At 33.3% G+C, this 14,541-nt stretch overlaps 2 protein-coding genes across 15 annotated transcripts in view; both read left to right on the top strand.

Annotated features, from left to right (window-relative positions):
* The first annotated feature begins 919 nt into the window (after window positions 1–919).
* On the top strand, window positions 920–11,416 carry LOC132704686 (uncharacterized). The gene is made up of 4 exons (XM_060674859.1): window positions 920–1,824; window positions 3,194–4,895; window positions 9,914–10,078; window positions 10,134–11,416. Exons 2-4 carry the CDS (start codon window positions 4,212–4,214, stop codon window positions 11,352–11,354), a joined length of 2,070 nt encoding a protein of 689 aa, XP_060530842.1. The 5' UTR covers window positions 920–1,824; window positions 3,194–4,211; the 3' UTR covers window positions 11,355–11,416.
* A 374-nt stretch (window positions 11,417–11,790) lies between these two features.
* Window positions 11,791–14,541, top strand: part of LOC132704655 (neurobeachin) — a 121,220-nt gene continuing 118,469 nt past the window's right edge. For 10 of the 14 annotated variants that reach the window (XM_060674796.1, XM_060674797.1, XM_060674802.1 and 7 more), the window contains exons 1-10: window positions 11,791–12,120; window positions 12,357–12,461; window positions 12,509–12,635; window positions 12,796–12,896; window positions 13,011–13,106; window positions 13,160–13,281; window positions 13,340–13,466; window positions 13,587–13,706; window positions 13,760–13,906; window positions 13,960–14,073. In XM_060674796.1, the coding sequence (XP_060530779.1) occupies window positions 11,962–12,120; window positions 12,357–12,461; window positions 12,509–12,635; window positions 12,796–12,896; window positions 13,011–13,106; window positions 13,160–13,281; window positions 13,340–13,466; window positions 13,587–13,706; window positions 13,760–13,906; window positions 13,960–14,073 (1,218 nt within the window). In that variant the 5' untranslated portion in view covers window positions 11,791–11,961. The remainder of the gene's footprint in view (window positions 12,121–12,356; window positions 12,462–12,508; window positions 12,636–12,795; window positions 12,897–13,010; window positions 13,107–13,159; window positions 13,282–13,339; window positions 13,467–13,586; window positions 13,707–13,759; window positions 13,907–13,959; window positions 14,074–14,541) is intronic. The other 4 variants (XM_060674800.1, XM_060674809.1, XM_060674801.1 and 1 more) reach the window with 1 other exon arrangement.

Genomic DNA, 14,541 nt, shown 5'->3' on the forward strand with positions numbered 1-14,541 from the left:
ATTTCGAAATTAAGTATGTCAATACCAAACAAAATTAGATTTCCTATCTCGGTTAGGGGGAAACACTGAAAATATGTTTCACCATTCCAGCAATCTGTTACTATTCGACTCGGGGAAACAAGATCAAATTTCATATTTGAATTACATCGAAAATTCAAAATTCCCAGTTAATTTCAAAAAGATTAAAGAACAAACCTCAAAAGATGTCGTTTTGAGCAAAATTCTATTTTATGTGCGAAACGGTTGGCCACAAACTTGAACCTCTACAGGTTTTAAACCTTATTTTCTTAAAAAACATGAAATTTCTGTAGAACATGGTTGTTTAATGTGGGGTTATCGTCCAATTGTGCCACCAATCTTCTATGACAGTATTTTGGGGGAATTACTGTTAACTCATACCGGAATTGTTAAAATGAAAGCCTTGGCGCGTTCATATGTTTGGTGGCCAAAAATCGACGATTCTATCGAGAAAATCGCGCGTTCATGCAAAACATGCGCACTTTGTTCGAAAAACTCCGCGAAACCTTCTTTAATAATGTGGGATACTCCTACAGAGCCAGAACCATGGACCGGGTTCACGCTGACTTTTTCGGACCATTTTTAAATAAAACATACATTTTTAGTAATTGAAGATGCCACTTCAAAATGGCTAGTATGTTTCATAGTCTCAGACATGTCTTCTGCACAAACCTTAAAAAAAAACGAATGGGTTTGCCGAATCACTCGTCAAAATTGCAAAAAGAGCTTTACGCAAAGGATATGCGGATGGGGTAATCGATTTACAACTTATTCTAGATAGTTTCCTTTTTCAATACCGCAATACACCGCACACTACGACCCAGGAATGTCCAGCAAAAATGCTTTTTGATCGCTTTTTACACACTAGATTTGATTTAATTTTTTCCTTCGACCGAAAATATTGTAAAAAAAAACAATACAACCTAGAACTTAAGCACAAAAAGAAAGGGGAACTGTCATTGTCGATTGGGGAGAAAGTATGTACCCGGGACTAAACTCGGATAAAAGCAGGTGGTGTCAAGGGGTAGTTCGAGATATACTTGGCCGAAGAACTTATGTGGTTGAGTTGGTCAGTTAGAAAAGTATCATTGCAACGACAAGTCTTGCCCCAGCAAGGAAAACTTCATGACAGCCCCAAATAAAAAAAACTCTATGACTCCACGTGCCAACGTAACAAGAAACAGATCAAGTAATACTGTAACTTCAGTTAGGTCTAGCGACAGCGAAACATCCGACTCAGAAAGTGAAGACGTCATCTCACCCAGTGAAAACAACCCCAGCGACAATCGTCCCAGGTGGCCACGGTGCGCGTGTGCTTCGTAGACGTAGTAAGATTAACCCACCAGATCGTTTACTAGTCGCCCAGTAAACGTGACACTCATATCTACATGCAAGTGTACATAAACACCACTAGAGTTAAGTTAGTTTCAGTTTATTATAGGGGGAAGGTGTTCTATATGCGAGTGTTTCATATCGCAGTTTAGTTTAGGTGTTTTTTTGTAAACCGTGATGCGGTACGTTTTCCTAGGACGATCCAGGGGAGTCACTTGCCTAGCCGCGTATTGTACGGAGTCGTCAGTAAACGGTTGCATTGTCGTGGTGGAGTTTAATTTCATGTTAAATGAAACTTAACATCGACCATCTCATATTAAATTTTGATTGCAACCTGCTATACCCCTGTACGCTGAAAAATGTGTCTAATATATCCCAAAAGATTGGAAACCAATTTAATGTATAATTTGTTCCAAAATAAAACAAGCGTTAAAAATTCAGCAATCACGGAACCTACAAATTCATGAATGCTAAGTAAGTATAGTTTGTTTTCAATTTTCAATTTTTTAAACTAAAAATTTAATGTTTGAGTCAAATTAAATTATTTCATTAAACAATTGATCCGTTTCTAAAATACCCCCAAGTTTTTTTGCTGACTTTCGATATCTGCTTAATTAGTTAACTTTAAAAATATTTAAAACTATTCGGATATCTGAAAATGGAAATCTTACAAGTTTTTTTTTAATTTTTTTTAACTTAAAAATCAAAATAGATAGAACAATAAAATATTACGACGGTATTACACTTTCTGTATATTTTTTTTAATGAGTATTAACTAAATGTATGAAAAACTTATGCAATGACATAAAAAAATATTTGTTTGATATAACTTTTGTCTCCTGTATTTTTTTCATAATTCTTACTGTTTTCAAACAAAAAAAAATCTAAAGCAATGAATAGAGTGATAAAAAATTAGATAAAAAAATCTACTGGGCTGCCGTCATTTCTGAAGGCTTTCTTAATATTGCTTAAATATGACTAATTTAATAAAAAAAATCTAATCATTTAATTGTTCCACAATAATTAGAGTTTTAATTAAACGGTGAAATAACCTTTCCTGGGGGGGGGGGGCATCTTAGGTACGGGCGTGAATTAGTTTCAGAAATGTTTATTAATAAATTATTTTTAAATTGTAATTGTTTAGGAGATAATTTGATAAATATTGTTGCAACAACTGTTTGAACCCAACAACCTTTCTAAAATATTTTTTGTTGACATGCAATTTTTTTTTATTTGAAAACTGTAAGTTTTATGAAAAAGTTGAACGAGACAAAGTTTCTTATAAACCCGTTCATCAAAAGTTATTTGTCATTACATAAGTTTGTCTTAAAATTTAGTTAACAATTAGTTAACAAACAAGGTTTGGACAAAATTACTTCATACAGACTAAAAGAGTTACACATCTCAAACGGCGAAGTCTATCTTAAAATCTTGATGTCAGCTACCGAATCTTAACCGAATATTACAATAATAATGAAACAGTAAGCTATAATCATAATAAGAGTCTAAAAATTCATTATTGGTAAAATACTAATTTGTTTAACACAGATACTTTTGTAATTCCAAATGGACCTTACATTTTTTGCTAAATACTAAAACTGAGCTAAATTCAAAATATTTATTATAATCATTAATGGCACTATAGCTAAAGCAGTTATCAATCAGTTTTACATAAATTAGAAATGTGGCCACTACATCTCAATTAATCATCCATTATCACTCCTAAGTTTTTTGCTTCATTTGTAAATTTAAGATCTTCATTTTCCAATTGAATTTTAATATGATCACCCAAAAAATTATAGCTTCCAGGGGGAGAAAATAGTATAATTTGTATTTTTTTTAGAATTTAGCTTAAGATTGTGTTTTTTACTATACTGAGAAAGACTAAGATTAGCTTCAACGTTATCATAATTAGCTGAGTCAAATGTGTGAAACAGCTGGGTGTCATCAGCATTTGAATGAATTTGAGAAAATTTGACTTCCTTAGACATATCAAATGTGCACAGAGGTCCAAGAATTGAACCCTGTGGGAGACCCGAAATAACGTTACCCACATCTGATATACCGATATTAGTTCTAACGAACTGCTGCCTAGTATTTAAATACGACTGCAGAAAAGATACAGATCGATCTGTGAAACCAAAGTAATACTTCCGCAATATTTTATTGGTTTCTAAGATAAAAAATAGTTTGTTTTTGAGCTCACCCCTTGCGTTTTCCGCATTTGTTATGAAACACAAACGAAGGAAGCAATAGCCAATCAAACATAATAGAAATGACCAAGAAGAACGCACGAAATATTAGAACTATTAGATTAACATCCATGTAATAAAGATGCATGCATAACGCAGTAGAACAATGTGCGAAATCAAAAGATAAGTTTTTTTATCTGGGAAGAGGTGGATACAGATCGACAGTTACTTCGCATATTCCTTCGTCGTTCCCGGTTCATCACCCGCTAACAACTATTCAAGCATGGAGTGGAACCGTTTATTCGTTTATTTTGTGACAGAACGGAGGAAGCAGATCGATGATGACATAATTAATTCAGCCCGTCGCAATCCTGCAACTAATGGTGAAAGCAACGTCTAATGCGACAATTCGAACGTAAAAAACGGATTACCTAAATCCCATTTAAACGAAAACCGCAAGATTTGAATTGTTTAAGTGCTCCGGTGTCGCTTTCATATTGTTCCCCTAAGCGACCAGTTTTAATTCTGCACGCCTATTAATCTAAATATTTTGTAAAATCCAATTATCGCCATTAAAATAACCGCGGCCGTTATATATATTGTTGAATGGGAATATTTAAAACATTTGCTTGCTCGCAGTCCGAATTTATAAATGTCATATTTGTATAAATGAGCGTGATCAGTGCGAGAAACGGCCAATGGCTGTTTCTGTTAAGTTTTTCCATTGTGGTCAACGGGCGGTCTCTACTCGCACCACTCGATTTCGATGTAGATCTGGTAGCGTCTGCGGCAGAACCCAGGCCTATTTTCGTGGAAAACGTGGCTAATCCTCCAGGAATACCTTTGCCCTTGGTCTACAGCGTTAACGGCGACGCTTCTAGTCCGGAGAGCGTAGCCAGTGAAAAAGTGGAAAAAGTCCTCAAACCAGCGCTAGCGTTCTCATACACCAACGAAAAGACTGACGAAGCGGTTGATCAAAACTACGATGGATTTACCCCGGTGGTTCACCAAAGAGGTCAGCCTTCTGACAGTAGCGGTGAGCAATCTGCTCACGGTGTTAGAAACGTGAGACATAATAACGAGCACGGGAATAAACATCAGGACGCGGGTGGTGATTTTGAAAAGGGCGGCGGCAAAGATTTCCACTCTGACCATAAAGGAGAGTTTGGCGAGGAAGGACATAAAGAGTACGACGGTCATCACCATCACAAGAAATCGGAAAAAGGACACCACGACAAAGCGGACGACGAAAAAAATTACGGGGAACACGGAGGCCACAAAAAAGGACACAAGCATCACGATGGGTATTTCGGGGAGCATCATAAAGAGGAAGGCGGTCACAAGGGATCAGAGGTATTTATTTATTTCTTTATTTCTTTACTCTGCATAATGTACAGGGTGGGCACATTATATACCAGCCTATACCCTTTCTCGGGAACTACTGATTTTAGAAAAAAAGTTTATACAAAAGTTTTATTGGTTAAATTAAATTGTAAAATTATTTATTTTTTATATATTTACAAGGTGTCCGATAAGTGCTGGACCGCCATTTGTTTTTAGAATCGTTGCCAAAAATAAAGGTAATTTTTATATAAACTACTTTATCGAATTTTGGATAGTTTAGGCAGAAATTGAGATTAAATATTTTTTTATGCAAAATTATGTTCTTAGTAGATATTTTAAACACATTTTTAGAAGACTTCCTTCTAACGATCTGCGATGACTAGGTATTTTAAGATTATACAGGATATTTTTTTAAAATTTCAACTTGCAGTTTCCATTTTTTTCATAGCAACGCCCATGTTTTTGATATTTTTTCTCCAAGCGGGTCAAAATATCTATAATTTGGTACATATATGTCCTGTATCTAAGTCTAATAGTTTTCGAAATACTGACACCTAATTATTTTAAAGAATTTTAAAAAAGCGTATAATTCTTATTTTTTAATTAATTTTAAGGATTTTTGCAATGGATGATCGGCCTTTTTTGTAGGTAAGGCAATACACAGATTTATAGATTTAGGAAATTAAAACGTCATCATTTTTTATATCGTTAACGATGTTAAATAATATCTATAATTACGATAGAAGATTAAAATTTTAAAACAAGTAACAGTAACAAGTAAAAGGAACTACGGTAAAACAAAATAGAAAATCTACAGTAGGTTTTCAACAGGTTGTATAAACAACCTCTATATGGTTTAGAGCATTAGAAACAAAGTCGATGTTATTTAGTTGAACTACAGGTTCTCTAATAGTTCATTTGCCGTAGTGCATCTTTCTTTATATACCATATCTTTAATTGTACCCCTAAAAAAAGCCCAGTGGGGTAAGATCTGGACTTCGAGGTGGCCACCAGATGTTTCCATTTTGTCCTATCCAAAGATTTTCATTTAAAAATTCAGCGATATCGTTTTCCCGGTGGTACGGAGCGCCATCTTGCTGCCATATTAATTGAGCACGTTCACAAGCCGGTATTTTATTTACTATTAATCGTTGTATTTCATTTCTGAGCATATTAAAATATCGTCTAGAGTTTAAGTTTTCATTTAAGAAAATTGGCCCTATAACCTTTGATCGGTATATTCCGCACCACAGTTTCACAGATCGTGTACCTTGTCGTTTTACTTCCAACGTCCTTTTCTTATTTTCATCACTCCAGTAATGTGTGTTTTTCCAAATAAAAATTTGGGAATTTTTTACTATTAATGAAAACTTTATTTAAATATGCGAAATCCTATTAAATTGTTCCATAATATAAAATTATTTAAAATATTGGTGTCAGTATTTTTCGTCAGCGAGTTTATTTTTAAAAATTTGGAAAACGATTAGATATAGGTATAGGACATATACCTACTATATACCGAACTATAGGTAACACACAATAACGCGTTTTACCACAAACCGAAACTCAATTTTACCTACTCGACGCGCGTTTCGCCAACCAAGTTGGCATCTTCAGGAGAAGATTAAAACTGGTAAAATTGAGTTTTGGTTTGTGGTAAAACGCATTATTGTGTGTTAGTACAGCGTCGAAGGTTCCAGTCAAGAGTTTGATAACGAATTATAGGTATTTTGACCCGCTTTGAGAAAAAATATCAACAACATGGGCGTCTCATTAAAAGAAAAAAAATACTACAAGTTGAAATTTTAAAAAAATGTCCTTTGATTTAAGACACTCTGTAAAATTTTAAAATAATTACTGCCAGCCGTGCAAGATCATATATAATAAATAATCTTAATTTCTGTCTAAACTACGCAAAATTCGAATAAGTAGTTTCTATAAAAGTTACCTTTATTTTTGGCAAGGATTCAAAAAATATAAAAATATATAGGGTGTTCCATTTTTAAACTAATGTATGTATATATAAAAAATAAATAATTTTGAAGTTTAATTTAAACTATAAAAGTTTTGTATAAACATGAGAAAAGCTACAGGCCCCTAATAAAGTGCAAACCCTGTACAAACATTATACACAGAGTATATATAAATATTCTATTACTTCGTAGATATTAATTAGATAAAGGTTTATGCGAAAATTTAGTAAACTAATTAACCAAACGAGTTTAATGATGAGCGTATAGACCTACTTTCGCGAAAGTCAATTTCGTCGGTTTCTTGAAAGTAACAAAAAAAGAAAAATTACAGGAAATCAAAGTATGATTAATTTTTATGGGTATGCTACTGGAGAGGACATATTCTTACCACGACCACATGATTAACTGTAAATAGAATTATAGAAAAACATTAATCGCTAGTTTTTTAAGACTTATGTGAAATATGTGACGAAAGTAATGATTCTACTTCTTTTGCATGTGAGTCACTAGGGGAGTTTACTGAGGAATTGGTGTTATAAAAGTCACAATAAAATAAATTTCAGTTTCTTAACAATATATATTTTTTTATTAGAGAATAGTGTATGTATAAATAGAACTTATAAAACCAATTTTCTGTAGCTCAGTTTTATTAATTGAAGACGCCCAAGTTTTACTTCATAGTGAGACTAATTGAGCTTTGGATGGAATTAGAGCACAAGATAAAGTAGATATAACGTTTTTTGAATGCTTTTTAATCTGTTAATCTCATGTAGCTAATAGTCATTCAGAGTCCCCCATGTCCTTATAGTACAGGGACAAATTTTGAGAAGTTCCATTCAACATGCGCATGCGCAAGATTTACAATCTCATTTTTAACCAATGACCTTACGGTATTCGACAACCAATATAGCCACTGCCAGACCGTCAAAAAGTTGTCAAAATGTTATGGAAAGACGAGTTAATGGTGTCATATAAAGAATCACAGATTTACGATTGCTGAAATTTACCTCGAGTTCCCTGACTTAATACCTCTGTAACCAAAATTATTTTAGAGCCTAGAAAAGGTTATTTTAAAGGACTTCTTTAATTTGTTTCTTTCACAACATTCAATAAAACTTTTAAAGACTGATTGCAGTTCCCATACTTAATCACAATAATCACTTGGAAACAATGTTCTTCTCTGGAATTCACAAAGTGTTTTTGGAAATTTTTATACACTGGCAAAATTGTAATCAGGAGTCGATCCTTAATGATGAGTTGAAGTTCTTTAAATTATAAAACTATAAATTATGGGGAAATAATAATTATTATGCTTCACAATGTGAGCCAGATATAGTGATTATACCGAGTGCCTAGTATAAAATCATGTACATACTGTAAGAGAGACAGCGTCGCTTAAATGGAAAGAAAGTAGCCCAAAAATAATCTAATTTTGTTTTATTTTCAATCGATACCCGTACGTAGATACAGAATGAAAAAGGAAAACAACCATTTTTTAAAAACAATGTTTTCCTTATTATAGAAACTGAAATATAAAAATTTTCAGGATATGGGTAAAAGGATACGGCGACGCAAAAAACGGCTTTAAAAAAATTAGGCCTACTATGTTACGTACGGCCGAAGCCAAAATCCTATTTAAAAATACTTTTCAACCATGTGTAACATTTATGTTTGGTCAAGATAAATACCGAAATACAACAAAAATAAGATTTCAGGATAGTAGGTTTGGTATTCTTATTCAATTTTAAAACACATTTAAATAACGAGTGGACTAGAAAGGAGTCAATAAAATTGAAGAGAGGATCGAGAAAAGAAGTTCTTGTTCCTTTGGCCTTACGCAACATAATAGGCCTATTTTTTTACCCATTTTTAACATCGCCTTATTCTTCTACCTATATCCTGAAAATTTGAACATTTCAGCTAGATTATTTTTTTTGGCATATGCATACGCTGCTTTGTTTTCATTTAAGCGACGCTGTATTTCGAACAGTTTCTGGACACGCTACATATGCGTACTTACATTAAGCAAAAGCAAATTAAAATTGTCATACAAATTATTACACCCATCATAAAACTGATAACTAATTTCGACACTGGTGCTGCGCACTGCTTCTCCTTCCATGGCGGTTAGGTGGAAAGGTATCACAGTGACCTTGACCTTGACCACAAGGATGTTCCTGAACCTTTCATTTTTATTTCTATTTTGTGTTCTCGTTTTGCATTAAAATATTCGTACATCATATTTTTTCATTTTTGTTATGTTACTGTTTTCTTGTCACAAATATACATCTAGTTTTGGTAGATAATATATAATAGAAATATTTTTTAGTTATATTAATTATTAAAAAAAATATGTTTATAGTTAAAATAAACAGAAGGTGACGTTATAAATTTAAATTATTATCTTATAATTTTTTTATAATTTTTATTTCGTTGCTCTGTTTTTTAAACATTTGGAATAATAGGTAAGCGTAATTCGACTGCTTGTCAGCAATTTAAAGTTGAAGCAATTGATAATATCGTATTTAGAAAAACAAAATTGTTTATAAAGTGACAAATACCAAAATAACAATTTCGCAGCATATCTAATGTATATCATGTTTTTCTTTAAATCGGAGATCCCTATGTCCTCCAAGATTTTGTCAGTAATTCAGAGCAAAAGTTATATATATTTTTTTATATCTATTTCTAAATATCCTAAGTGCTCGAAAAACGCACACACCGAAACAAAGTTGTGTCGCCATTACTATATTTCGTATCGCTCTGTTTAGTATTTTGTACGACTGCAAAATTATGAAAATTGGGTTGCAGTATTGTGGTTAGCCGCAACATTTTCTGGTTAATTATTCTTATTTAGTTCGATAAAAGATGTAAGTATCTAATCGTATCCAATAACTGCTTGCATGGTTTAGTATAAACATTAGCTCTACAATATTTGTATTTATTTTTGTATATTATTCTCATTTTATTGACTAAAATAAGCCGAACCAATCTTGCAGCTTTTTAGTAAAAAATTCCGTCCATTCCGATAGTAATAAATAACACGGTTTGCAGTATGGCGAACACGGAGAACATAATAAAGGCCACAGTACCAAAGGTTCTCACAGCATCCGCAAGAAAGACGAGTTCGACAAGAAAACCGAATTCTTTGAAGAGGACGATGAGAGCGGCGAGTTTGAAAAACACGGAGGCTACCATCACGAAGACAGCTACAAGAAGGTTTGCACTCCTCCTTTTTGCAAATTACGTAGAATATAGTTCAATTCGTTTTCAGGGCGGGTACAAAAAAGGCGACTTCGATAAAGGAGGCAGTCACAAGGATCATTACGGCAAAGAATCGGATCATCAAAAGGGCACATATCACAAAGAAGAGCAGGGACATGATGAAGAAGCTGGACACGATATTCACCAATCTCACCATACTAAGCACGGTGAAGAAGATGGCGAAAAAACTGGGAAAAAATGGGCATACAGCGAAGGTCATGGCACAGGTGGCGATGGTGGTGGCGGCGGTGGGAAAAAAAAACATGGGGACGATCACGGAGGCAAAGGAAGTCATAGTCACGTAGCCTACCAAGTTCACGAATTACCACCTAAACAAGAAGATGCGAAGACAGTTAATTCGGAATTGAAGCCCATTAGCGTTGTCCTAGAACGCCAGTCTAAAGAAGATGAAATTCAACAATCGACAAATAACGCATTAAACCAGCCTGTAAACATTTTTAGTGTTGAACGGCAGGCGGTGCAGAATAATATTGAAGCTCCCAAAGCGATTAACACTTTGTTGGGAGAAGAAATTATTACAAAGTATTATCCAGCTAATGTTGAGCATCTCCATCATGAGGAGAAAGTGCTTCAAGCCCCTAACGCCTTGAACGAACACGCTAATTTAAAATATTATCCAATTAGCATCGATGCGATAGTCCCACAAGCGACTAAAACGTTAAGACATTCCACCTATTCAACTCCTAGTGAAAATTTACTGTATTCAGGTAGAGATAACCAATACAATAAACCTACAAACAGCTTTCAGTCCAATGACAATGTGGCGACAGAACCTCCAGAATTGTATCCAATTAGAGTTGAGAATATCGAACAAACACAACTTCAAAATGAAGAAGTGACTAAAACTATTCAATCCAGAAATGAAGATACTTCAGATGGTGGTAGAGAATCACAGGAAAGCGCGAAATTTAGTAGACCAATAATAGCACATAATCACATACAATTGATTAATCAGGAAAGTGAAGCTAAAGAAATTCACACCCCTCTTGCCCCCCCTGTCAATCCACAAGCATTCATTGCGGTCTATAACACTGAAGAGAAACCAAGTGATAGAATCAAAAAAAAGAAAAAGAAACATAGAGCCAAAAAACGAGCGAAATCAAAAGGGCCTAAAGCCAAATCTGGATGTCCAAAACATGCGCACCATGACAATCATCAGGCAGAGGAAAGCCAACACTTTTTGATTGTGGTACCAGACGATAGTGTGTAGTTAGAATAGATAGCCTAAATTTTGCAATTAAAGTTTTGTATCCAAATCATTACGTAATATACCACTCCAATAATTATACGAATTTTTATTAGTAAAGTATTTTAGATAATTGAATGATTTAATTTAAATTCCTGGCTTTCCGACTCCACTCGAATATTAGTGCCTGTGAAGTGAGGTAGAATTTATTACTACGTCACAAAAAAAGTGATTTAAGTAATATATTCTATATTTCATTTACAATAAAGCGCACCGTTTTCAAAACACAATTAAGGAATAAAAATATCCCTTGCAAACGATCAATTTAAAGGACAAATAATTTTTGTTATGACGTCATCATTAGACTTAACCTAATGGTCGCTTCAGCTCTAAACTAATCTTCGATCTTAACTACCGTCACTTTGCCCTGCTAGTGTCACTTTTTCCTACGTCAATTTAACTTGTCAGATGGTTGTCAGTATTGTGTTTTTCAATTTGGCACAGAAATGCAATGTTACAATTCGTTCTTGCTATGATGAATTATCAAAACAACTTTTTTGTTATTTATCTTAAATGTAGCAGTATACGATTTACGTCAAAGTGCTTAAATCGTTGTTAATAATAATACACAATGGCGGACTTAACAAAACCGCCCCTAAGTGACATCAAACGCCCCGAAGATGTGGTGAAAATGTCTATGAATGATAGCTTGAAATTTGCAGTTCTAATTGGATTTATAGAAGTCGGGCAAGTTTCGAACAAAGAAGTTGTAAATACAGTTTTGCAGTTGGTAAGTCAAAAGAATATTTTTGTTTCATTTCTATTAGGAGAGATTTTTAGTTATTATTTTAACTTCTTCAATTTATCAGATATCAAGTTTATAATTATGTTTACAAATAATGCACTGCTGCTTTTTATACATGTAAAATACTAGGAAGCACTACAACTAATTATAATCTTGGGGTTTAAGATAACATGAGCATTCTAAGCATAGAAATCAAATAAATGTCTATTTTATTGTTTCAGTTGGTGGGTGGTGAATTTGATATGGAATTAAACTTCATTATCCAAGATGTACAGAATATCCGGCATATGCTGGAACTCTTGGATCATTGTCCTACAAATCTACAGGTAAATTTTTTAAATAGTTTTGCTTAACCTATAGTATTTCCTTTTAGGCTGAAATATGGAGTGTATTTATTGCAATTCTCAAGAAAAGCGTTAGAAATCTCCAAGCATGCACTGATATAAGACTTATAGAGCATGTTTTGAAAAGGCTAAGGAATGCAGATCCTATAGTGGCAGGTAAACTGATTAACAAAAGTATTCTTCATGATGTTTTAATTTTTAATAAGGATTAACTAACCAACTTTTATTAATTTATAACTTCACAAATTATTATTTTTGGTATTGTAGTTCAACATTTGTTAGCTTTGTCACAAGAAAAGAACTTTCCATTTTTTAGATTTACTTATTGAGATGTTAGGTGTGTTAGCAAGTTATAGTATAACAGTAAAGGAACTAAAGTTGCTGTTTGGAGCTATGAAAGTGGTTAATGGAAAGTGGGTAAGAATATTTATTTCTGTTTATTGCTTCTTCATTCCTAATTGCACTAATTTTACTTAAAACCTCTTGATTGATTGAAACATTCAAATTCAAATATTAGAATTTTATTTCTAGCCCAGGCATTCAGCCAAACTACTAAATGTTTTACGACAAATGCCACAAAGAACAGGACCAGATGTATTTTTTAGTTTTCCTGGACGAAAAGGATCAGTAAGTGCTTAAAGTATTTATACTGTCCACTTTTCTCATGAGTTATATTTTAGGCTATAGTATTACCGCCACTATCAAAGTGGCCTTATGAGAATGGTTTTACTTTTACAACTTGGTTTAGGTTAGATCCTATTAATTCAGTTAACATTGAAAGGGAAAAGCCATATTTGTATTGGTAAGTAAGAATTTTTTTCTAAAAGAGACATCACATGAATTATGTTCTGTTATTTTAGCTTTAAGACGAGCAAGGGTGTGGGATACACCGCTCACTTTGTTGGCAATTGTTTAGTATTAACATCAATGAAAATCAAAGGGAAAGGTTTTCAGCATTGTGTTAAATATGAATTTCAACCAAGAAAGGTATGTTATTTTCAACTGTCAACTTCACTTGTGCTTGGTTTGTTCACAAGGTTCACAAAAAACACCTTTAAAATAATGTTTTCTTCTAATTGAGGTGAAGCTAATTATTTTTTTCCATAGTGGTACATGTTGGCTGTAGTTTATATTTACAACAGATGGACAAAAAGTGAAATCAAATGTCTTGTTAATGGTCAATTAGCTTCCAGTACTGAAATGGCATGGTTTGTTTCAACAAATGAAGTAAGTTGTATTGAGAGGCAATGATAACAAACGGTAAAAATAATTTGTTTTAGCCTTTTGATAAGTGTTATATAGGGGCCACACCCGAATTAGATGAGGAAAGAGTGTTCTGTGGTCAAATGTCCGCAATCTATCTATTCAATGAGGCTCTTACAACACATCAGATTTGTGCAATGCATCGATTGGGTCCAGGATATAAGGTAAAAAGTAGCTTTTTATGAACTGATTGATAATCAAAATCTTTTTGATGTAGAGCCAATTTCGATTTGACAACGAATGCAACATAAATTTACCAGACAATCATAAAAGGGTGAGTGGAAGTGACAAAACACAAAGCATGATTTTGACTGCTGCAGATGCACGCATAGTAAGCATTTTTTATTTTATTTTATTATTTATTTTGCTATTCCATTATAATGAATTGGTATGTATTTTGCAAATTACTCTCCGTTAATGTGTTTTTATTTTCTTTTACCTAATTCATTTTCACTGGCGAGAATCACATTTAGTTAAATAAAATTCATTATTATTATCAATTATTTTTAGTTATTAATTTATTTAGCTAAATAAGTTCCTTAATATTAACTTTACTAATTCATTAAGATACTCTGTCACAGGTTAATAACATTAATAGTATATACCAACTTTAACGTTTTCAAAAAGCGCTGCAACTGTTAAATTTTTAAATATCTTTCTCTAATAGGACATTTTTTGTGCAGTTATGCACTCTATATTTAAGCACTGTATCTCTCAATATAGGATTCGCACATGAAAACATTTCATAAAAGGGACTCGAGAAAGAATAGCGAAGGTTCTGTCCAGTGTCAAGTAATTT

The sequence above is a fragment of the Cylas formicarius genome, unplaced genomic scaffold, assembly GCF_029955315.1.
Source record: "Cylas formicarius isolate icCylForm1 unplaced genomic scaffold, icCylForm1.1 PGA_scaffold_7__23_contigs__length_41026272, whole genome shotgun sequence".
Taxonomy (NCBI): Eukaryota; Metazoa; Arthropoda; class Insecta; order Coleoptera; family Brentidae; genus Cylas; species Cylas formicarius.